Consider the following 25,473-nt stretch of genomic DNA (forward strand, 5'->3'; position numbering starts at 1 on the left):
AATAATAAAAAAAAATAATATAGAGTACAGTGGAACCTCGGATTGTGAGTAATGCGGTTAATGAGCGTTTCGCAATACGAGCACTGTATTTTTAAAAATCGCAACTCGGTTTGCGAGTGTTGTCTCGCAAAACGAGCACGATTCAGGCCAAAACGGTGTGCAGTACCGCTTTTGGCCTAAGGTGATGGGGCGCCGGAGCCGAGCAGAGCGAACGTCGCCGATCGCAGCCGATCGGCGCAGTTCGGAAATGCATGGAAAGGCCCAAGGACACTTCGGCTGACCTCGGCAAATCTCAGGTAGGAAGTCTTTCCGAGGTTTGTTGAGGTCCGCCGAAGTGTCCTCTGGCCTTTTCGGCCGTTTCCGAGGCTCTCCGGTACCCTCTGCCTCTGGCCGCATGCGGTATTGCATCCCATTGAAGTCAATGCGGAATTAATTATTTTCGTTTCCTTTGACTTCAATGGGAAAACTCGCTTTGATAAGCGAGTACTTTGGATTACGAGCATACTCCTGGAACGGATTAGGCTCGTAATCCGAGGTTCCACTGTATACATTTGCCACACAAGTCATATTGTAATCGAATGTTATTAAAATTACCTTTCCTTTTCAATTTGCAGTGCTGTAATTTTCTGCAAAATACAATATGGCAACCTGGAGATACAATATGGCAACCTGGAGATGTTCTATACGCAGAATGTGTACAGAACACCCCCCAGAAAAGTAATTTCCTGCTTGTGTGATTGACTCACTGATTTTCCCAGAAGTCTGCACTAAGAAGAAAGTCACATTTCAGGCATCCCCTGAAACAAAAATGTCATTTTTGGTGAGCTACTCCCAATAGGAGATCACATCTAAAGGAATGCAGACCCTGCAATTTTCCTCATTAGAGCCCTGAAAGTGCAGCAGCTATTTGATAATTAAGAAACCACTCCCATTATATTCACTTTACATGTGGACACAGACAAACACACAAATGATTTCTTCAGAATAACAAAAAAGGTAGGTCTCTGGAACAAAGTTTGGTAAAATCCTTGCAATGTACACAGATCAACCAGAGGGGAATGTTTTTTTCTCAACAAAAGTGGAGTTACTCTTTAAATCTGCAGCTTTCTTTAAAATATTATCTGGCAATCCTGCCATGAAGTCCTTTTACAGGGTATCGACACTTTGTTCCTGTCTCCCAATAGTGCGCCTTAGTTATCACCCCATCAGACCGCTTATGAAGGAGACTATGGGGGAGATTTACTAAAACTGGTTCACTCAGAATCTAATACAGCTGTACATCATAGCCAATCAGCTTCTAACTTCAGCTTGTTCGGTTAAGCTTTGACAATAAAACCTGGAAGCTGATTGGTTTCTATGCAGAGCTGCACCAGATTTTGCCCTCTCCAGTTTTAGTAAATCAACCCCTATGGGTTTGAATTCCTAGAGGCAATTAGGCTGTTCACTTTGCAAGAGAAGTTACACATTGCACAGGAATTTTTCACAGAGTTTAGTGAATGTGATGACTTTTTTTTTTTGCAAAGAATCACAGGCAAGAAAAATATAAAAACTATTTTTTGCATGCACATGTTTAGATAAATGGAAATCAGTAGAGGTTCAACACGATTAGTAAGCTCTGGGGAAAATCCCTTTGTAAAGTGCAACCTCTTTTGCAAAGTGAACACTTTATTTGCCTTTAGTAATTCAAACCCTATGAGTGGATGTTGCAACATAAGTTACACAGGCTTAGTTCAGTGTTGTCACCATCAGTACTGAGAAATTCCAAGCAGCCTTTGCTACAAAGAGGCTGCAGGAAATCAGCAGCAATGAGATACAACAAAGAACATAAAAGGTGAAAACAGGAATTTCTAGTTTAAAAAGGCAGCTGATACACTTGGCTTTAGCAAACTAAGGGGGTTATTTACAAAAGGTAAATCCACTTTGCGCTGCAAGTGCACTTGAAAGTGCAGTCGCTCTAAATCTGAGGGGTAGATCTGAAATGAGGGGAAGCTCTGCTGATTTTATCATCCAATCATGTGCAAGCTAAAATGCTGTTTTTTATTTTCCTCGCATGTATCTCTCGGATCTCTAGCGACTTCACTTCCAAGTGCACTTGCAGTGCAAAGTGGATTTGCCTTTCGTAAATAACCGCCAAAATATCATTCAATTAGGGTTAACGTCTGCTTTGAATAGATAAATACAGCGCTAAAAAACGAACAATAAAACTTTAGTTCCATAAATGTGAAATAAATGATAAAAAAATACACTATATTACCAAAAGTATTGGCATGCCTGCCTTTCCACACACATGAACTTTAATGACATCCCAGTCTTAGTCCGTAGGGTTCAATATTGAGTTGGCCCACCCATTGCAGCTATAACAGCTTCAACTCTTCTGGGAAGGCTGTCCACAAGGTTTAGGAGTGTCTATGGGAATGTTTGACCATTCTTCCAAAAGTGCATTTGTGAGGTCAGTCACTGATGTTTGACAAGAAGACCTGGCTCACAGTCTCTGCTTTAATTCATCACAAAGGTGTTCTGTCAGGTTGAGGTCAGGACTCTGTGCAGGCCAGTTAAGTCCCTCCACCCAAAACTCACTCATCCATGTCTTTATGGACCTTGCTTTGTGCACTGGTCCAAATCATTTGGTGGAGGGGGATTATGGTGTGGGGGTGTTTTTCAGGGGTTGGGGTTGGGCTTGGCCCTATAGTTCCAGTGAAGGGAACTCTTAAGGCGTCAGCATACCAAGACATTTTGGACAATTTCATGTTCCCAACTTTGTGGGAACAGTTTGAGAATGGCCTCTTCCTGTTCCAACATGACTGTGCACCAGAGCACAAAGCAAGGTCCATAAAGACATGGATGAGCGAGTTTGGGATGGAGGAACTCGACTGGCCTGCACAGAGTCCTGACCTCAACCTGATAGAACACCTTTGGGATGAATTCGAGCTGAGACTGCAAGCCAGGCATTTTCATCCACAGCAGTGCCCGACCTCACAAATGCACTTCTGGAAGAATGGTCAAACATTCCCATAGACACACTCCTAAACCTTTTGGACAGCCTTCCCAGAAGAGTTGAAGCTGTTATAGCTGCAAAGGATGGGCCAACTCAATATTGAACCCTACAGACTAAGACTGGGATGCCATTAAAGTTCATGTGCGTGTAAAGGCAGGTGTCACAATACTTTTGACAATATAATGTATGTGCTAAAAATCCCCAAACTTAAAGTGCATAGACATTAGGTGAAAATAAAGTCTGTAAAAAAAACCTCCCCAAGGAGAACCACTGAGAAAGTTGTATTCCTTTAAGAGCCGGTTCACACTTTGTGCAGTTGTCTGCGTTTTTCCTTGTAGTTAAATGCAGGTAACTGCAATGACATAGAAAACAATAGTTTTCTGTGTCATGTTCACACCAGAATGCACTGTTTCATTGCATTTCAGAGAGATGTGATATTATGCAACATTTTTGCATAATATTGCACCTCTCTGGGTGGCCCTGTATGTCACCTCACAGTAAGCGCAATGCACCATGCCGCTGTGTGGTGACATATAGGAAGTGTCACTCTGTGCACTTCACATAAAGTTCAGACAAAAAAAAAAAGGTAACTGTGTGATGTGCTCCCTACAGCCGGCTCACTGCAGCAGGAATGGACAGCTGCCACACACTAAACCACTGTGGTTTAGTATGCTGGGCAGTGTGAACAGGCCCTTTACCCTCTGTCTTAGTAATAATGGTCACCAGGACAAAAAGAGAATCTACCCAATGAGGACACATACGTCAACACTTGCTCCATTAAAAAAAAATGGCTATGCAAACATTTTAAAGAGTAATATACAGCAAAAGAGGAATAAAGGGATTTTTGTGGTGCCAAGTACAAGAAAACAGGGTTGACTTTTATCAAATAAAATAAAACATAATTTTATTAACATAGCATAGTTAAAAAAACATGCTGTTTTAAAGCAATGTAAAATTACACATGTTTGGTGGTCAAAAGTATACAGGTGAATGGTAAATCGCAGATGAAAATATTGCACACTAGCCCGACATGTTTCGCTACTTAGCTTCCTCAGGGGATGTGCAAAATTTTTTATTGAGACCACTAAATGAATAGAAAAAACAAGGTTGTAATTAAGGTTTGAAAAGATACAGTCAAATGTGAATCTTTTCAAACCTAGTGTGCAATATTTTCATCTGCGATTTACCATTTACCTGTATACTTTTGACCACCAAACGTGTGTAATTTTAAAACAGCATGTTTTTTTTTAACTATGCTATGTTAATAAAATTATGTTTTATTTTAATTGATAAAAGTCAACCCTGTTTTCTTGTACTTGGCACCGCAAAAATCCCTTTATTCCTCTTTTGCTGTATATATCTTTATTGGGATGAGGTGTCTAATCTAGGGGTGTTGTTTTCACCAACCGGACCAACTACATATTTTAAAGAGGAACTCTAAAGTTAGCTTCATTATTGCAAAGTTGTACAGGCTCCTCTTCTGTACTGGAATTGCTTGCTATGATTTAGCTGCACCCTGTGGGCTTCTCATTGTGTGCATTTGAAGCTGCACCATTTGGAAGATCCTTATTTAGCCATTTCCTCCCTAGCCTGACTTTCCCTGGCCCACCCCTTTCATTCATTGGATTTCAGTTCTTTCAATCATGGAGGCTGAGTTTCTTCAATCACTGAAAAACATCATACAGTAAAACCTTGGTTTGAGAGTAACTTGGTTTGAGAGCGTTTTGCAAGACGAGCAACATTTTTAAATAAATTTCGACTTGATATACAAGCGATGTCTTGATATACAAGTAGCATCATGTCACAACTGAGTATAAAAGAGAAGAGAAGCGCCTCTAAAAGAGAACAGAGGCACCCCGAGGGCTTTCACAGTGGAGTGGTGCACTCGCAGGACGGAAAAAAAAACTCCTGCAAGCAGCATCTTTGGAGCGGTGAAGGAGCAGTGTATTCACAGCTCCTAAACCACTCCTGCCCATTGAAATCAATGGGGCAGCGCGGCTATACTGCCGGCAAAGCGCCGTTGCAACGGCACTTTGCGGGCGGTCTTAACCCTTTTTCGGCCGCTAGCGGGGGTTAAAACCACCCCACCAGCGGGCGAATAGCGCCGCTAAAACGACGGTAAAGCGCCACTAAAAAATAGCGGCATTTTACCGCCGATGCACCCACCGCCCCAGTGTGAAACCGACCTTAGAGGCGCCTCTCTTCTCTTTTATACTTTGTAGCTCCTGTTGGATTTTGCTTCTAATCCCCTTGTGGAGGCTTCAATTTGTGGATGGACATCACATCACATTGCTATAATCTTTTTATATGGACTATAAACTGAAGCACCTATGAATAAAGGGTTGTGGAACGAATCATTTGAGTTTCCATTATTTCTTATGGGGAAATTTGCTTTGATATACAAGTGTTTTGGATTACAAGGTTGTTTCTGGAACTAATTATGATCGCAATCCAAGGTTTTACTGTACATGTTACTGTAGAGGTCAAAGACAGTTTTATGACCAGGATCCTTGGGCAAGCATGTTTGTGCTCCATAGTTCTCAGCGGCCTTTTTCTCCAACACTGGTCTATTCATTGCTTAAATATGGTTAAAGCTTAAGGGCTAGTGATAAAATGAATTCACATTCCACCTTCTGAATGAAGGATGTCTCTTTTTTTCATTTTAATACAATGGCAAAAGGTCTTGGAAAACATTAATACTGAAAAAAGTGAAATGTCTCCCGTGGTGATTGAATTCATTTGAGAACATTCAGGGATGTCTTTTTCTGGATGATCTTACAAAGGTTCTACATTTATTTTGTTCCAAACTGGTTATTCTCCTGTTGCTGGCAAGCGATTGTGAGGCATGATATAGCCCCTGGGAAGAAAGGATTCTCCAAGCTAACCATCCATCTGACAGTATGAATGATTACCGGCCGGCATTAAATGTAATGATATTGCAATGAGGGGAATGACATCTGCATAGTGCGGCCTGCCTGTCACCTATTCCTCACTGGTGACTGCAGAGTGATACATTGCCACTTCTCAGCCTTTGCTTTTTCAGCATAAAGATGTTCTCTCTAACCCACCAACAACCTTTTCCTTGAATATTTCAAGTTTTCTGAAATGCAATTGTCCGAGTGTAATATATGTAATGCTCTTATAATGGATTGCATTTATTAGTTAAAATGACACTGCAGTCGAAGAAGAAAACCTCTGGTCAACCTCTGCTTGTACTTTTTTTGTCCCTTTGCAGTTAAGCTGGGTATACACTAGAAGAATTTCAAATAAAAATCTTAGGAAAATTTGTACGAAAATTCCTAGACCTGAAAATCCTCAAAGGTCATTCAAAAGTGTTCAAGATTTAATTTGCTTTTAACGTTCAGTTTTGGAATTAATTGACTCCTTCAAATTTTTTCGTCACTGCAGTCAAAAACAAATGTCGATTTGATCCCCCTGATGATTAGAAAAACAAAGACAAATTCTTACAACGAAAAATGTTGAAAGACATTCTACTACTGTATACCCATCTTTAGAGCTTGGTTCTTTTAATGTCCCCTGACCATACATGCCTCAGTTTTTTTTTCCTTCAGCCATTGTCCAAATGTGCAAAACTTACATAGTAGGTGAGGTTGAAGTCCATCAAGTCCAACCTATGTGTGTGATTATATGTCAATATTACATTGTTTATCCCTGTATGTTGCTGTCGTTCAGGTGCTTATCTAATAGTTTTATGAAACTATCGATGCCCCCCCACTGAGACCATGACCTGTGGTAGGGAATTCCACAACCTTGCCGCTCTTATGCGCCGTACATTGATCGGACATTCCGACAACAAAATCCTAGGATTTTTTCAGACGGATGTTGGCTCAAACTTGTCTTGCATACACACGGTCACACAAAGTTGTCGGAAAATCCGATCATTCTGAACATGGTGACGTAAAACACGTACGTCGGGACTATAAACGGGGCAGTAGCCAATAGCTTTCATCTCTTTATTTATTCTGAGCATGCGTGGCACTTTGTGCGTTGGATTTGTGTACACATGATCGGAAATTCCGACAATGGATTTTGTTGTCGGAAAATTTTATAGCCTGCTCTCAAACTTTGTGTGTCGGAAAATCCGATGGAAAATGTGTGATGGAGCCTACACACGGTCGGAATTTCCGACAACAAGGTCCTATCACACATTTTCCGTCGGAAAATCCGACCGTGTGTACTGGGCATAACAGTAAAGAACCCTCTACGTAGTTTAAGGTTAAACCTCTTTTCTTCTAATTTTAATGAGTGGCCACGAGTCTTGTTAAACTCCCTTCCGCGAAAAGTTTTATCCCTATTGTGGGGTCACCAGTTCGGTATTTTTAAATTGAAATCATATCCCCTCTCAAGCGTCTCTTCTCCAGAGAGAATAAGTTCAGCGCTCGCAAACTTTCTTCATAATTAATGTCCTCCAGACCCTTTATTAGCTTTGTTGCCCTTCTTTGTACTCGGTCCGTTTCCAGTACATCCTTCCTGAGAACTGGTGCCCAGAACTGGACAGCATACTCCAGGTGCGACTGGACCCGAGTCTTGTAGAGCGGGAGAATTATCGCTTTATCCCTGGAGTTAATCCTTTTTTTAATACAAAAAACTGATAAAGATCTATCCGAACAAACTCAAGGCTGCAATGTAGCAGTTCAGCAATTTTATGTACAGTACTGTACATCTTGCTATAGTATTACGCATGGTACACATGCTATTAATGCAGGCATTTACTGTTCATAGGAAAAATACTGCCCACAATATAAAAAAGTCTTGTAAAATTTTTACAGTCTATAACCAGATGCTTTTTACAATCATATAACAGTAAATATATACATTACAGGTCGTGATGTCAGGCGCAGTGCCATGTTAGCAACATACAACTATGCAATAACACAGTCGAATGTTCATCTAATAAATTTTTATTTTTTCCTTGCTTCTGCTGACCAGGGAGTCCCGGAGCAAAAGAAAAGAAAGAAAATGAGCATAGGGACAGCATGACAGGGTGGATAGTAGGACAGCTGGGTAAGGGTAAAAAATTGGTAGGGCAGTAGGTCTCTTTAAGGCAGGGGGTTGTGGCTGGGGCTGGGAAACTTACAACACTGTTAAACCTTTCTGCAAAGAATTAAAAGCAACTGTAAATTTAGAAAAGGGCAGTAATCTATATGCCCATAACACAGACACTGTGAGGCAGGAGAGAAGATCTACTTCTCAGCTCCTTCTGGGCCACAAACACCATTGAAAGTAACAATACAAAAAGAAGAAATGGGTTAACAGGTACAGTAAGCACAGTTCTGTAATGTTACAGGTCCTAAGTTGAAGGGTACTAGTGTCTTCTGCTAGCAAACGTTGGGACCTTTTGTAAAGAGAGTAGGTTTAATCAATCAAAAGTGAGACAGTAATCCTCTAGGAAATCCTGTTAGGTAGTGGTTTATAGGAACAGATTGGCTAAAAGTGGTAGCTCCAAACAAGCACCCTCTGACAGTAGAAAGGGGAATAGGTGTCTGCATGCAGTTTCTGTACTGTGCTAAGAAAGATGTTGGGTTTACACCCGCTCACCAATCCTCTGGGTGATGACACAACGGAAGTCCCAAATGGTGGTTCAGGCTCCTGGCAATGTTGTAAGGCACTGGATCACCTTCTGTCAGCCGATCAGGATGGCTGGTAGCTGGACTGGCAGGGTGATGGGACAATGGCCAACAGGACACCTGGATGGGTCTTGTGATCCCCGAAGCGGTGTGTGGGTTGTCTCTGCTGGGCTTGATGGTGCTGAGTTGCTGAGCTGGGCTGAACGGTGTAGGACCGTGTGGGTGACACTGTTCCTGGCTCCTTTATCCTCAGTCTCTTGGCAGCAGTCTCGGGAAAAGTGTGACTCTCTCTCTCTCAGATGCTGGTAGACCGTGTGCCTCTCTCTCTCTTAGGTGGAGTTCCACCACACAGTTCCATCACCTCACCACTCCTGTCCTCTATCCCCTCTCCTCAAGGTAACTCTCACTGGTAGTCTCAAGAGAAACGTGGCTTTCTCTCCTTCTGTTGGGTCACACAGTCCCTGGAGTCAGGATGTGTCTCTCCCCTCAAACAGATGCTGGTACCTCAGACCGCTCTCCTCAGACAGCCCTCCTCAGATCCTCTGTCAGCACTCTCTCTGTAGTGCTGTGTGGAAAACCTCTCTCTCTCTCTCTTTTCTCTCACCTCAGCACTTCCCTCTCCTCATTTACTTCAGCACTTCCTGAAAACTCCCCTTTTTCCCAGTGTACTTTGTGTCCCTGAGTTTTCTGGAAGGACAAGTCAGCATCTCTACATACGTATACCTGCTACATACACTTTTTTGAATGAAAGTAAAAAAAAAACCAAAAAACTAATGTTAGCTGCATTTTTTGTATAATGTTAAAGATGATGTTACACAGCGTAAATAGATACATAACTAAATAAATGTCATGTTTTAAAATTGCACACGCTTGTGGAAAGGCGACAAACCACGGTACCTAAAAATCTCCATAGGCGATGCTTTAAAAGTTTTTACAGGTTACCTGTTTGAGTTACAGAGGAGGTCTAGTGCTAGAATTATTGCTCCTGCTCTAAGATTGCGGCTATACCCCACGAGTGTGGTTTGAACATTGTTTACATATGCGGGCGCGACTTTGCATTTGCTTTTGTACGTAAGCACAGTGGAATGGGGCACTAGAATTTCTTTTTTTATTATTATTTATTTTACATTTTATTTTTTATTTTTACACTGTCTCTTTATTTTTTTATTTTTTTTTTTATCCATTTTATTCCTATTACGAGGAATGTAAACATTCCTTATAATAGAAATAAGCAAGATAGGTTCACTTTATTGAGAGATCTGGGGTCAAAAAGACCCTAGATGTTTCATTTACCTTTAAAAGCAAACAAAAAAGGCATTTTGGGTTTAAGAAAGAAAAAAAAATCCTGTCTATCTGCCCGAGAACCGGAAGTGAAGTTGGAGGTTGCTCCGGTCCTCCAAGGGCATAGAGCCGAGTGGGGGCCATCCTCACTCGACCTTCTGCCTATGTAGCATTCAGATTTTTTCTAGGATTACTGATGGCTCTGGTAAATGTCGTACCTTTCCCACCGCCCCTGAATATGATCCTGTGGTGAATCCACCGCCGGGATCATGTTCAGCAGATGCTGTATCGCACACAGAAAAAAATTATACCAGGGTTATGGCAGCTAGATGCTGCTTCTGTAACCCTGATATTAAATGTCAAAGTAATGGCGTATATTACTGTGGGTCATCGGCAAGTGGTTAAAGTGACACAGCACGCAGTAGTGATGTATGGGTCAGCAAGAGGAATTACTGAGTGCAGCAAGGGACCAAGAATCTGACACTTCTGGAAGTGTCAGGTACTGAAGAGACTTTGTTGGGTTAGTTCCCTTCATTACAGTGGAGTTCAGTTGTGTGGGCAGCCGCAGCGGTATTTACTATCTTCTTTGCGGGGACATCTTTTATTGGCAGTTTGATTTTAGTGACAGGTTCAATAAAAAAAAAAAAAACATACATAGAATCAATTAACTTTTACAAAACCATCCCTCTACATCTGTGACCTGTGAGCTAGGGAAGGCTTGTAAAAGTCCACGTATACTTATATGTGTTTATAGCTCCCAGCTCTCCCTGGCTTCAAAAGAATGTCCCCTTTTGGAACCAACTTTCTTTTTTCAGCTCACTTTGGTAGAAAGTATAGCCCACTATAAAAAAATGCTTACTTTAACTTCCTAAATTGTTATACTAAATAAACCTTTAGGTTGGGTTCACACTAGTGCGAATTCAAAGCGGGTTTTTCCGCATCCAGGGGCGTTGCTAGGGGTTGGCTTTTGGGGCTATAGCCCCGAATCTGGAGCCCATAGCCCCGAGTCTCTGCAGGGGTCCCCATGGGGAGGGGAGGCTCTCTGGGGACCCTGATGTAAGTGGGGGGGGGCTCTCTGGGGACCCTGATTTTAAGGGGGAGGCTCTCTGGGGACCCTGATTTAAGGGGGAGGCTCTCTGGGGACCCTAATGTAAGGGGGGCTCTCTGGGAACTCTGATGCAAGTGGGGGGCTCTCTGGGGACCCTGGTGCAAGGGGGAGGCTCTCTGGGGACTCTGATGTAAGGGGGGCTCTCTGGGGACCCTGATGTGAGGGGGGGCTCCCTCGGAATATATATTACACACACAAACACATGTATATTACTGTATATACATGTGTATGCCCGCCCAAGCGTATGACTTTCTTTACTACGCTGCTATGGGCTCTAGCCCGAGATCTTTTGTAGACCTAGCAACGCCCCTGCCCGCATCCAATTTACATGACAGGAGATTGTGACCAGCTCTCTATGGAGCCAGTTCACATATCTTCAGTGCGGGTGGGGAGTGGCTTGCACAGGAGTCCTGTGCATCTTTGGCTCCATTTCAGGGCCTAATTCAGGCAAAAATCTGGCCCTGATTCGACCCTGAAATGGAGAGCAGGGTCGCACCGGACCCCTGCTGCGAGCCACATCCGGCACTAGTGTGAACCCAGCCTTAATCCAACATCTAAAACAGCCTTTCTCAACCAAGGTTCCTTCAGAGGTTGTTAGGGATTCCCCGAGACAGGAACGTTATTTCAAGGGTTCTCCTGTGCTAAAAGGTTGAGAAAGGCGGTTCTAAAAAACTGCATCTAAATTTGAATAAAAAGCCAGTATAAAGGAAAAGTAAATATACTTGTGTAAAGTCTACAGGTTTGCACCCTGTTCTGTGAAAATAGTTAGACCAATGTGCAGTTTACCCTATAGCAATCTCTTTTGCTACCAGTATTTGGAATATCCCCAGGATTTAGGGCACAGAGCTGTATTCACAGAACTAGTATGCTCCCCAGCAACCCAGAAAAAGAGAGTAATGCAATGTGATGACTTCAAGGTTTAAGGACAGTAATGAGTGCAGGAGTGACCAGGGCTGGTGTCTGGATGGATGCCAAGTGTGCAGTGGGCTCGGCTTACTTCCAATGGGCAGAGTCAGAGTCCATAATTTAACAAGGGTCTGGGCAGGCGGCAATTATGTATTAATCTGTAATCCAAGTAAGTATCAGGGCAGATGGCAATTAGAGAGAAATCTATAATCCAAACAAGGGTCAGGGCAGGGCACAATCACAGAGTAATCTGTAATTCAAGTGAGGGTCAGGGCAGGGGACAATCAAAGAGTCATTTGTACTCCAAGTAAGTGTCAGGGCAGGCAATAATATTCAATAATCAGGGCTGCTTGTAATCAGAAAATAATCAGTTATCCATCCAAGGGGTCGGCAACAGGAGAATACAGAACAAGGCAGGGGTAGAGAGCCAAGAAGCAGAACGCTATCATAAGACCAGAGCCAGATTTCCATTGCCACCTACCAACTAGGGCTGGAGAAAGGATCAGGCAGTGTTGGGCCACTACCAAGCAACATGAACGCCATAGCCCCGCAAGCCAATCAGGGCTGAGTGAGAGGAACAGGCAACGTAAATGTTGCAGGCTTGTGCAAGTGAAGGGACTCTTAATGGCAAACAGTGGCTGAGCAGTGGGCTGCATAGGAGGGTGTCCAACAAGTTGTGGGTTTAACCAATAATTTTCTGGAGTATTAGTGTTTTTGTGGTCTGCATGACAGGTAGTGTGTGTGTGTCCTTTGCCCTCAAATTTTGTGCTTCAGGTCAGGAGATTTGGCTTGTCAGCATCAATTCTGGAGTTTTCAGGTACCCATGAAGAACAAGTGCATTGTCCAGTTCCTGTGCCAGTAGCCTGTCAAAATCTATGACAGGCTGAAATACATGGCGGATGTGTGCTGTACTGAGCGGTTCTCACATTTTGGGCTATATGCATTCAGGGACATATGCTGGCAATGCAGAAATTGTGAATGTCACCTTAAGGTGTCCCTCTTTCATCTCTGAAGGTTGGGAGGTATATGCATGTGTGATTATCAACTGATAAGTATTTATGCTTTGATTTGTGTTTCCCTTTCTAGTTCTTCTTTTTGTACCTTGAAAAGTAATCAAAGTGTTGACAAGTAAAATATAGAATTCCGGTAGCACAGCTGATAACATGACATACCCCAAACAAGACAAACAATACTAAGCTAATAATAGCTACATGGCAGAAAATAGGATACATGTATGCAGTAAAATGAATTCTGCTGCTCAAATATACTACAAACATTGATTATAATTAAAAGATAATCTTATAAAATACATCAGTAGGTAATACACTCCAAAAATAAAGTACTGTATTTTGCCATATAGGGCCAATATAGACACAATAGACCAGTGCCTGACAAATGAAGCCCTACATATAGCTGGATGAGCAGGAGTGCTAGCCATGTGGTTCTACAATGTTTTCGCATCCACTTGGAAGCTAGCTGTGTTGCAAACATTACCTATGCTTCTTCAAAGTGTTACATTTGATCAGGGCCGCTGATAGGGCAGTACAACCATCCCTGTTGTACCTGACCTGGTCAGCAGGGGGGGGCCTGAGCAGCTTTGTAATTTCTAGCTAAAAAAACAAATTAGCTGAATAACGTCTTTAACCTGCATCTACTTGATTAGCAAGGTATATAGAACCTTCCTGGGCCCCACTGTTAACCTGATGAAGGTGAGAGCAGAAGAGGGATTTTTTCTCCATTTTCGGGCGCAGGCAGACAATCCCTGCTCTGCACCAGTGTACCTTGTAACAAACTAAAGTTCCGGTGTTTCGTCAGATTTGGCGACCCATCAGAATGACGTCTTGTCGCCGCCATCTTGCTACACCCCGCACTCCTCCATAGTAAGGATACACTGAGAAGGAGGAAAGCGGGCTTCTTGTTACACCCACTGGAGTTTTGCTTTTTACACTTATTTTTAACAGTAGACTGAGGTTATATAGTGAAATACAGTACTTAGAACTCCGTATGAATGTTTAGATGTTGAATTTTAAAAGCAGCGAACTCCTGTCAGATTAGCAAACCTGTGAAATCAGCAGGCTTGCCGCTGCTTTTAAAATTCAACATCTAACCAGTCAGACATAGTCCTAAGTACTGTATTTCACTATAAAACCTCAGTTTACTGTTAAAAATAAGTGTAAAATGCAAAACTCCAGTGGGTGTAACAAGATGTCCGCTTTCCCGCTTCTCAGTGTATTCCTACTATGGAGGAGTGCGGGGTGTAGCAAGGTGGCGGTGACGAAACGTCACTTACGTTATACATTCTGACGGGTCGCCTAATATGACGAAACACTCCCCTCCAGTCCCCAGACTCCCCATTGTGTGCTCCTGGTCATTATCATTATGATCATCAGAGCACAGCAGGTCCTATATGGCTCTGTCAGTGTCACATGCTGTGTGGTGCTGACTTTCTTAATATATGGCTGTACTGTGTGTTATAGACTATAACACAGTACGGCCATAACAAAGGCGGCACCACACAGCATGTTACACTGACAGAGCCATACAGGACCTGCTGTGCTCTGATGATCATAATGATAATGACCAGGAGCACAGAATGAGATGCTACTTTACACGTGTGTTGGGGGGGGGGGGGGGAGTAAAAACACACAGCCAGGTTGCATTCTTACCACCCCAAACCACTCCGCTTTGAGAATTTTTCATCTAAGCTTTGCAATCAGGTCCGCCTGTCAGTTTTTCATGCAGACCTGATTGAAAGCTCCATGTAGGTCTACAGGAGTCCAGTTATGAATTGACCTGTGTGCATTTAGATCTACCTCCGTGTCCATTCAGGTCGGGGAAAATAAATGAAAAAGAACATCCTTTTCTATTTTTCCCAAGCTAAATGTGACAGATCAGAGGTAGCCTGATGTAAATGAACACAAGTCTGTGGTTTATGGAGGACACAAACTGAATGGGCACAGATGTCAAAACACTGACATCTCTCCCATTCAGATGCAGTTATGATTGGTGAGGTGCTGTAAAGCTTCCTGGTGTTATAGCTAAAGTAGGTTCAGAGTAGGGTCCGAACATGCCTGAGCTCATCCCTGCTAATCAGTTGTTGTCAAAGTTCTAAAATAAGACATCTCTGTTGCTTTATAATAGTGTAAAAAGTTTAGAATAATAATGGTTATTAAAGTTTCACCTTTTGGAACATGTTACTTGTTTCAGCTCCTGTTACCAGTCCCCCAGATTTCGTGACAGCGTAGGGTCAGGGGCAGAGCCAGGGGTGGGGTTGTGGGCAGGGCCAAGGGGGCCCCATCAGGTAGGCTGTATGGGGCCCCATGATTTCTAACAGTGGCCCTGCACTTGATCATTCAATTTGATTTTTGTTTTTCAGGTCCACCTGGTCCCCCAGGGGTGGTGATCGTGGAGGATATAACCGAGACTACAGCCACGCTGTCCTGGAGTCCTGGAGCTGACAATCACAGCCCCATCCTCTATTACAACTTACAAGCCCGGAGCCCTTTCTCATTAGGCTGGCAAACTGTGAAAACAGGTAGGCTTAAAAGGACAAAATGTTGTATACATAAAGAATCAGAACACAAGCATTCTATTAAAGCAGACTTCTGATCAGAATAAAAGGTACCAGTAAACTTGTATCCTATAAGCACCAGTGCTTTTTTTCTCAGAGAATAGGTGCAGGAACTCCCCCCTTCTAAGTCACTTTGTGTCTCTGCCCCTACCTACCTCCAAGCACTGACCCTTGGTTCCGCCCCTACCCAGCTCTGAGCACCGGACCTTGGTTTCCCCCCTCTACCCAGCTCCCAGTACGGCCCCTTTTAGAGAATATGGGGCCAAATATAATTTTGTAATAAAGTAATTTGTATGGAATTTGGTAATGATAACAAGAAAAGCAATTAAATAGATCCCCCGCAGCCAGCAGTTATTGACCCCCAGCAGCAACAACAGATCTCCCAACAGCCATCATCAGACCCCTCCCGAAACAGTAGATCCCTTCCAGTAACCCCCAGTAACAAAAGATCCTCCACCAGCAACAATAGATTGCCACACAAAAATAGATCCCCTCTAGCAACAATAGGCACCCCAGCAGCCAGCATCAGTAGACCCTCCATCATACCCCAGTACCCCTTGCCATTGGGTACATTTAGTGCTGGAGGTGCCACAACTGCGTTCCCCCTTGTTCCCGCTGATAAAAAGCCCTGATCAACACACATAGGAAAACTCCATTTAACATGATTCCGAGATTCTTTACAACATATTGACAATATGAGATGTAGCAAGAAATTATTTTTTAGCATTTTGACTAAATGTTCCTGCTTTCTGAATCTGCTTTGATTTAAATATAAGCCTTCCGGTGCTGTATGATATTGCATATGATAATATGTTTTCTATAATGTCCACCTGTTATGGGTCTTATACTGAAGAAATTATTTTTACGATGGCCCACAACAGCTCCCAGTTTTTTTAAATATGTTGTCAGCTTAAAGTGGACTTCAAAAAAGCAGTTTGAATCTTTTTAACCCTCTCCCCATCCGCAATCTTGAAAGTCAACTTTTTTTTTTGTATCTTGCTCTGGCATACCTCTTGCCTCCATTTTTGTCTAGCAGAGAATGATGCAAGTCCTGCTCCAGCAAATTTCTGGTACAGTATATCCACGTCAGATATCCCGAGAAGTATTAGCCTACAGACAGTGGCTAAAGGAGAGCAAACTTGTCGTTTTGTTATTAGGTACCGGCTGTAAGAACCCAGAAGAAAGAGCTGGTTCCTGTTGATGTGAGAAAGGAAGATGGCAGTACAAGACCCAGCATGTGGCCAGGGAGTAGCACATCACAGAAAGACGACTCTGGATTTGCTGGGTGTATGTGTACATTGTTTGTTGCTTGAGCATTACCCAGTGTAATCAGAAATAACTTGCATATCCCAGTGCATTTCAATGGGATCAGCAACTTCCACTGTAACGAGATCAGTCTCAGCATGTTGCTTAAATCATACTGATGAGGGCCCAGTACAAGGTTTCATTTCATAAGGAGCAGCAAAACCACTATTCACTGTAATAACCTGCCAACAACTGAGGAGATAGAGGAGAACCTACGCAGTGTGTCAGTACTCAATCATTAGGGATTGACCGAACAGACCCCTGTTCGATTCGCACCAGAACTTTCGAACACCATGAAAGTTCAGACCCGAATAACAAACCCCATTAAAGTCAATGGGACCCGAAAGTCAAAAATCAAAAGTGCCCATTTTGAAAGCTTATATGCAAGTAATTGGGCATACAATGGTTATAGAGGTCTGGGTCCTGCCCTGGGGGACATGTATCAATAAAAAAAAAAGTTTGTGAAAAATGTAATTTTTAAATGAGCAGTAATTTTTTTTGTTTTTAAAGTGAAAGCCTAAAAATGAAAAATTCCTTGCAATATAGTGCCTGGGGGGTCCCCTTAGTTTACCTGTAAAGTAGCAGATCTGTACCCTGTCTAGAATCTGCTGAAGCAATAATTGCATTTATAAAGCCAAAAAAATGAACTTTTGAACCCTGCAAGCTGCTTTTATTTTGCTCAGCAACAGCTGGGGAGCCAGTGTGTAAAGCCGCGTACACACGGGTAGACTTTTCGACCGGACTGGTCTGACAGACTTTCCGACAGACTTTCAACTGACTTTTGACGGAGTTCCGATCGACTTTTAAACAAACGGACTTGCCTACACACGATCACACTAAAGTCCGATGGATTTGTACGTGATGACGTACCCTGGACTAAAATAAGGAAGTTGATAGCCAGTAGCCAATAGCTGCCCTAGTGTCAGTTTTTGTCTGTCGGACTAGCATACAGACGAGCGGATTTCTGGGTCCGGCGGAGTTACGACGTAAAGATTTGAAGCATGTTCCAAATCTAAAGTCCGTCAGATTTTCGACTGGAAAAGTCCACTGAAGGTCCGATGAAGCCCACACGCGATCGGATTGTCCGCTGGACTCGGTCTGTCGGACCAGTCCGGTCGAAAAGTCCGACCGTGTGTACGCTGCATTAGATGAGGCCACAATGTAGTGCACTGGGAACAAGATTAGAGATTTTTTGGATACATTCTGGTGTCACTTCAACTTTGGATAGAAGTCACAGGTGCAGAAAAATTACTCTTTGGGTGTCGGGGGTGCCTTCCCACCGTAACTCTATAGAGGTACTCTTGATGAAAGCAAGACTTGGCCTTGCTATAAAAAATTGCAATGATATGCACCTGTCAAACAGGTGCTGAAAAATTGGTCTTTGGGTGTTAATTGTGCCCATGAAACCTATACAAAAAACATTCTTCCAGATGAAATGATTGAACACCCTCAAAGCTAGGCAGTCCTGCAGAGATTCCACATCCCAAAAAGGTTTAATCAGTGACATCGGCATCAGGGGCTTCATAGCTGGTAATCCAGGATTGATTCATTTTTATAAAAGTCAAACGGTCCACAAAGTCTGTGGACAGATGGGTTCTATGATCAGTAATGAAACCTACTGCAGCACTGAATGCCCATTCTGAAAGCACGCTGGATGCAGGGCAGCTCAACAACTCAATAGCACACCAGGCAAGTTCTGGCCAGTGGTCTATTCTCATGACCCAGTGTCAGTGGATCGTCAGCTGGAAAGCTCTCCATCTCTGTTTTGGCCCCGAGGTAATCGTCCACCATGTAATGCAGACACTGCCAATGCGATGTGGAAGCTGACAGCCCTCGTCAGCGAGGACTAAAAAAATTCCTTACTTAGAGGGACACCTTCTCCAACGCTCCTATCATGATGAACAGAAGACTCAAAACTAAGTTTTCCATGACACTGTAACCTACTGGAGTCAGGAAAAAAATTTAATAAAATCCTCTTTAATGTGTCCTCAAGAGATTTTATCTTCTGCACTCTCTGTGGGGAATGGATGAGTTCTGGGACCTTTCCCTTATAACGGTGGTCAAGGAGTGTTGCCAACCAGTAATCATCCTTCTCCTTTATGCCACGTATTCTTGGGTCCTTTCGCAGGCTTTGAAGCATGAGGTTGCCCATGCGCCTCAAATTTGCAGAGGCTTGAGAAGCAGACTCCTCCGGGTCACTCATGTTGACAGCATCTGGAACTTCCTGCTCCCAGCCACGTACTGCTCCCAAGGGCCCTGGGGTTGGAAAGCCATCGCTTACAGATTGACGCATGTCTTCCTCTTCTTCGAATCCTATGAAAGTGCCAGAATCCTCCTCCTCATCCTCTTCCCCTTTCTCCTCCTGTGTGTTCTGTGACATAGAAATGATGGTGTCTGGATAAAGTGGGCCTTGAGAGGAAAGGAAGGCCTCCTCTTCCTCCTGCTGCTCTGCCTCCAGTGCCCTGTCCATAATGCCACACAGTCTGCTCCAACAGGTACACAACAGGGATTGTGTCACTGATGCATGCACTGTCACGGCTCACCATCCTTGTGGCCTCCTCAAATGGTGACAATACAGTGCATGCATAATCAGCCATTGGTGTGGGGAAAAAAAGCTGAGGCAGCCTGAGCCTGTTGTTGTGCCGTACTGGCACAGGTACTCGTTGACAGCCCTCTGCTGCATGTATAACCGCTGCAGCATTCCCAAAGTTGAGTTCCACCTGGTGGGCATGTCACAAATCAGGCGGTTTATGGGCAGGTGGAGTTCACGCTGAATTTAAGCCAACTGAGCACTGGTTGCGAATGACCGCCTGAAATGGCTACAGACTCTTCTGGCCTGCTTTAATACATCTTGCAACCCTGGGTATGTACTTAGGAAATGCTGCACCACCAAATTGAGGACATGTGCCAGGAATGGCACGTGTGTCAACTTTCTCTGTCTAAGAGCGGACAGGAGGTTTGAGCCATTATCAGACACCACCATTCCTGGCTCCAGCTGGTGTGGTCTGAACCACCTCTGGGCCTGTCCGTGCAGAGCTGCAAGAATCTCTGCTCTGGTGTGGTTCCTGTCCCCTAAACACACCAGCTAAAGCACTTCATGGCACCTTTTTAGCCTGACTCTGGGAATTGTCCTTTAAAGGCTTGGGGGTACCTGATGTTCATAGTTCAATTCTGCAGAGGGCATGGAGGTGGTGGAGGAGGGGGTAGAGCTCACAGGTCTGGCATCATCACCACCAGCTGTATGGAGACGTGGGGGCACAACAAGCTGCAGCACCGAGCCCTGCCCTGCATCCTTTCGAGTTGCAAGCAGCGTTACCCAGTGTGCTGTGAACAAAATATATCATCCCTGCCCATGTTTGCTGGACTACGTGTCAGCAGTAATGTGGATTTTATGGCTGACTGCCTTGCCCAACGATGCCAGAACCTTCCCTTCAACGTGATGGTAGAGAGATGGAACGGCCTTACGTGAAAAGTAGTAGCGACTGGGAGCCTGCCATTGTGGTACAGCACATTGTGCGAATTCACGGAAGGGGGCAGAATCCACCAGACTGAAATGCAGAAGTTGGAGAGCCAACAGCTTTGACAAGCTTGCATTCAGATGCTGGGCATCTCCTCCAAAATGGCTGATGTTGGGGCTATGGTAGGAATAGATGTGGATAAGGAGGCAGGTTTATCCACTCTGGCAACTGCAGGGGACTGCACACTTGTCTCTGCTTTCGTGACAGAGGATGAGGAGGATGAGGAAGGTTTAGTAAGCCAGTCCACCACCTCCTCTGCATGCTGTGCCTGGATAGCACAGGCAAACTCACTAAAGGAAATTATGACCTGCTTGAGGGCTGACCACCACGTCTACCTTTGCTTGTGGATACATTTGTTGCTGGCCCCCTTACAGTGCCAAGGGAATGTCTGCCTCTCCTTGTTGTCCTCCCAGACATTATTGGGAGGGAGGAAGCAGCGCTTATAAGAAAATGTAAAGAAGTTGATATCTGTACGTAGATGCACTTTAATAAAGAGGTAAAGAAGTGTTTGGTGCACTTTAATTTAAATACTCACACTACATAGACACACTCCACGAATACACTATAATATACTGCAATATAATGCGCCAAACATACAGTGACGCGCAAAACTATATGTTGTTAAACTGACAATAACGCACACAGAACTTTATGGCGTTAAACTGGCAATAACGCACACAGTAACGCACACAGAACTTTATGGCGTTAAACTAAACGATATGGCATTAAATTGGCAGTAACGCACAAAACTATATGGCGATAAACTGGCAGTAATGCACACAGAACTATATGGCGTTAAACTGGCAATAACGCACACACAACTATATGGCGTTAAACTGGCAGTAACACACACAAAACTATATGGCGTTAAACTGGCAGCAATCCACACAAAACTATATGGCGTTAAACTGGCGGTAACGCACACAAAACTATATGGCGTTAAACTGGCAGTAACGCACACAGAACTATATGGCATTAAACTGGCAGTAACGCACACAGAAGTAAATGGCGTTAATCTGGCAGTAATGCACACAAACTATATGGCGTTAAACTGGCAGTAATGCACACAGAAGTAAATGGCGTTAAACTGGCAGTAATGCACACAAAACTATATTGCGTTAAACTGGCAGTAACATACACAAAACGATATGGCGTTAAACTGGCAGTAATCCACACAAAACTATATGGCGTTAAACTGGCAGTAACGCACACAAAACGATATGGCGTTAAACTGGCAGTAACGCACACAGAACGATATGGCGTTAAACTGGCAGTAACGCACACAAAACTATATGGCGTTAAACTAGCAGTAACACACACAGAAGTAAATGGCGTTAAACTGGAAGTAACACACACAGAACTATATGGTGGTAATCTGGCAGTAACACACACAGAACTATATGGCGTTAAACTGGCAGTAGCGCAAACAAAACAATATGGCGTTAAACTGGCAGTAACGCACATAGAACTATATGGCATTAAACTGGCAGTAACACACACAGAACTATATGGCATTAAACTGGCAGCAACGCACGCAAAACTATATGGCGTTAAACTGGCAGTAACGCACACAGAAGTTAATGGCGTTAAACTGGCGGTAACACACACATAACTATATATGCCGTTAAACTGGCAGTAACGCACACAAAACTATATGGCGTTAAACTGTCAGTAATGCACACAAAACTATATGGCGTTAAACTGGCAGTAATGCACACAGAAGTAAATGGCGTTAAACTGGCAGTAACGCACAGAGAAGTAAATGGCATTAAACTGGCAGTAACGCAATCAAATAGATGGTGTTCAACCGTTACTACACTGACGCTATCTGAACTGTCCCTACTCTAGCTATATACACTAATGTCAACGTTACTGACACGGTCTCACTATACTAGAGTGAAACTATCTGAGCTGTCCCTACTCTAGCTGCACACTATGCAAAGCTGAATGATGGTCCTCCTCACTACATTTACACTATCCGTAGACTGACACTTTACTAATATTCTACACTGACAATTGAAGCAAAATAGCACAGTATAGCACGCTAACTAACTAATAGCACTGAACAGAGCCCTGTTCTATCTCTCTCCATGCCGAAATCACACTGAAAATTGCTGCCATTGAAAGAATACTTTTATACTGTGGGGCGGGAATGAGCCATGATTGGATAAAGTCATGATTACAGTGTCCAATCATGACTTTGACAGTGCTCTGTGCCCTGATTGGCTGAAGCTTTCACTGCTTCAGCCAATAAGGGCGTGCAATGCACTGTTCAGCGTCGCAATGCATTGTGGTTGGTTCGGGGGGGGCGAACAAAAGGTTGAATTACCCATTTTTTTGTTTGGTTGTTCGCCGAACGACTGAGCAACGAAAGTTCGCCCATCCCTACTCATCATATATTAGTTCTGCCATCTATTAACAAGATATGAAAGTGGAGACATTACTTTTCCTTTAACCAAAATAATCTCTCTCTTGAACAAATCTGGATGTTTGAAAAGAACACAGGTTCACTGACCTGCATAATTTTACTCTATTAGAATAATGTAGTCACATATTCTCTGGTGTCCCCTACAGTGATAATAAAAATGAAATCTCTGTTTTTGAACATGGTAATTGTGCTATTCAAGTATAAAAATAGAATTTTTTTTTTAAAAAGAGATTGGTGCACTAGGAAATAGTCAATGTGTGAGTATGCCTGGCGAATTTGAGAGAAAAAGGATTCCGTCTCTAGTGTCTGCTAGGGATGAGCTTCGAGTTCGAGTCGAACTCATGTTCGACTCGAACATTGGCTGTTCGCAAGTTCGCCGAACAGCGAACAATTTGGGGTGTTCGCAGCAAATTCGAATGCCGCGGAACACCCTTTAAAAGTCTATGGGAGAAATCAAAAGTGCTAATTTTAAAGGCTTATATTCATGGTATTGTCATAAAAAGTGTTTGGGGACCTGGGTCCTGCCCCAGGGGACATGGATCAATGCAAAAAAAAGTTTTAAAAACGGCTGTTTTTTCTGGAGCAGTGATTTTAATAATGCTTAAAGTGAAACAATAAAAGTGTAATATCCCTTTAAATTTCGTACCTGGGGGGTGTCTATAGTATGCATGTAAAGGGGCGCATGTTTCCTGTGTTTAGAACAGTCTGACAGCAAAGTGACATTTCAAAGGAAAAAAGTCATTTAAAGCACCCTCCCAATGTTGAGGGCATGTGGCCTGGTACGGGGTTCAGGAGGGGGGGTGCTCTCTCGTCCCCCCTCTTTTCCTGCGGCCTGCCAGGTTGCGTGCTCGGATAAGGGTCTGGTATGGATTTTTAGGGGGACCCCACGTCGTTTTTTTTTTTTTTTATTTTGGCCGGGGTTCCCCTTAATATCCATACCAGACCTGAAGGGTCCGGTATAGATTTTGAGGGGGACCCCACGCCATTTTTTTTTTTTAATTTTGGCCGGGGTTCCCCTTAATATCCATACCAGACCTGTGGGGAATTCCCATGCCGTTTTTATCAATTAACTTCTATGTGTATTGTCGGACCGGCAATGCATTAATAGCCGCGAGTAGTTTTAAATGACTTTTTTTCCTTTGAAATGTCATTTTGCTCTCGGACTGTTCTAAACACGGGAAACAAACATGCGCCCCTTTACAGGCATACTATAGACACCCCACAGGTACGAAATTTAAAGGGATATTACACTTTTATTGTTTCACTTTAAGCATTATTAAAATCACTGCTCCCGAAAAAAACATCCATTTTTAAAACTTTTCTTTGCATTGATCCATGTCCCCTGGGGCAGGACCCAGGTCCCCAAACACTTTTTATGACAATAACTTGCATATAAGCCTTTAAAATTAGCACTTTTGATTATTCATGCTCGTGTCCCATAGACTTTAACGGTGTTTGAAACTAATTTTTTGCCTGTTCGCAAGTTCTGGTGCGAACCGAACAGGGGGGTGTTCGGCTCATCCCTAGTGTCTGCATGTTAGGTGAGCCATGTATTGACTTATCTTTCAGTCTGTAGAGTTTTCTTTTATATTTCAGGTATGAGTAGGCAGGTGCCACTTCGGGGGTGTGGGGATGGGATGGAAAAAGGACAAATTTGTTTTTTTAAGTTCAGCCCACTGGTTAAACAAAAAAGTACTAAAAGTACTAACCGTGTAAGGCCAGCCTTAAATCTTCTAGCCAAACCTCCAAGAATCCCATCTAACCAGAGTTTAGGAGGTATACAGTATGTATACTATCATTACTGGTTGCCCACTAATACTCCTCTAGAGGAAGAGAAATCTGCCCTGATCATCTGGTCATTTGGTCTTGGAAAGAGGAAGGCAGGGATCTAGAGATAGGAATGGAGACCCTTTTTGATTTGGAGTCTGGAGAGTGTGGTACGTTTTAGGATAAAACTAGAAAATTTAGGAGAGTTTGCTTTATTAAAATGTGTCTCCTGAAGATAGGCAACATGAGCCCTCAGTCTCCAAAGTTTCCCCCAGACCTGTGATCTTTTTTTTCAGGAGATTTAGGCTCGATTCACACCTATGCATGTTGCTTTTGAGCGTTTTTGGAGGTTTTTTTTTCATGCTTGCCACGTTTTTGAGCCGCGTTTTTGCCGCGTTTTTGCCGCGATTTGCGTTTTGCGTTTTTTTTTTTTTTTTTTTTTTTTTTTTACAGTTTTTTTTACAGTCTAAAGAAAAATGTAAAAAAAATTAAAAAAAAAAAAAAAAAAAAAAAACGGCAAAAACGCACCAAAAACGCACCAAAAACGCATCAAAAACGCTGCAAAAAAGGTGCACTTGCGTTTTTGATGCTTGTCCATTGAAAACCATTACATGCAAAACGCTGCATTTTGCATGAGAAAAAGTCCCTGACCCTTTCCAAAAACGCAGAGATCCAAAAAAGCATTGATGTGAACATGTTCCATAGGAACCCATGTTAAAAAATTCCCGTGCATTTCTGCAAAATGCAAAATGCATCAAAAAACGCGCTAGTGTGAATGGGGCCTTAGACCACTGGTGTTTAGAGATATAAATGTGGTTGATGCCATAGTTTGCTTGATGATGGGTGTGTGCATAGTCGCTACACAGCATACCCACTTTTTAAATGTCCCTACTCCCTGGGGGTCTCACCACTTTTGACATTTTCTCTATAATATAAAGTAAGTTCTGAATCTGTTAGGGAAGTTGGCGCCCCCATCATATTGGTTGAAGCCTTTGTAGAGACCCTA

General features: G+C 43.2%; 1 protein-coding gene across 3 annotated transcripts in view; it reads left to right on the plus strand.

The window, feature by feature from the left end:
* CNTN5 (contactin 5) overlaps positions 1 to 25,473 on the plus strand; it is a 2,213,095-nt gene that overhangs the window by 2,043,314 nt on the left and 144,308 nt on the right. For all 3 annotated transcript variants that reach the window (XM_073613049.1, XM_073613051.1, XM_073613050.1), the window contains one exon: positions 15,255 to 15,413. In XM_073613049.1, the coding sequence (XP_073469150.1) occupies positions 15,255 to 15,413 (159 nt within the window). The remainder of the gene's footprint in view (positions 1 to 15,254; positions 15,414 to 25,473) is intronic.

Source organism: Aquarana catesbeiana, linkage group LG02, assembly GCF_042186555.1.
Source record: "Aquarana catesbeiana isolate 2022-GZ linkage group LG02, ASM4218655v1, whole genome shotgun sequence".
Taxonomy (NCBI): domain Eukaryota; kingdom Metazoa; phylum Chordata; class Amphibia; order Anura; family Ranidae; genus Aquarana; species Aquarana catesbeiana.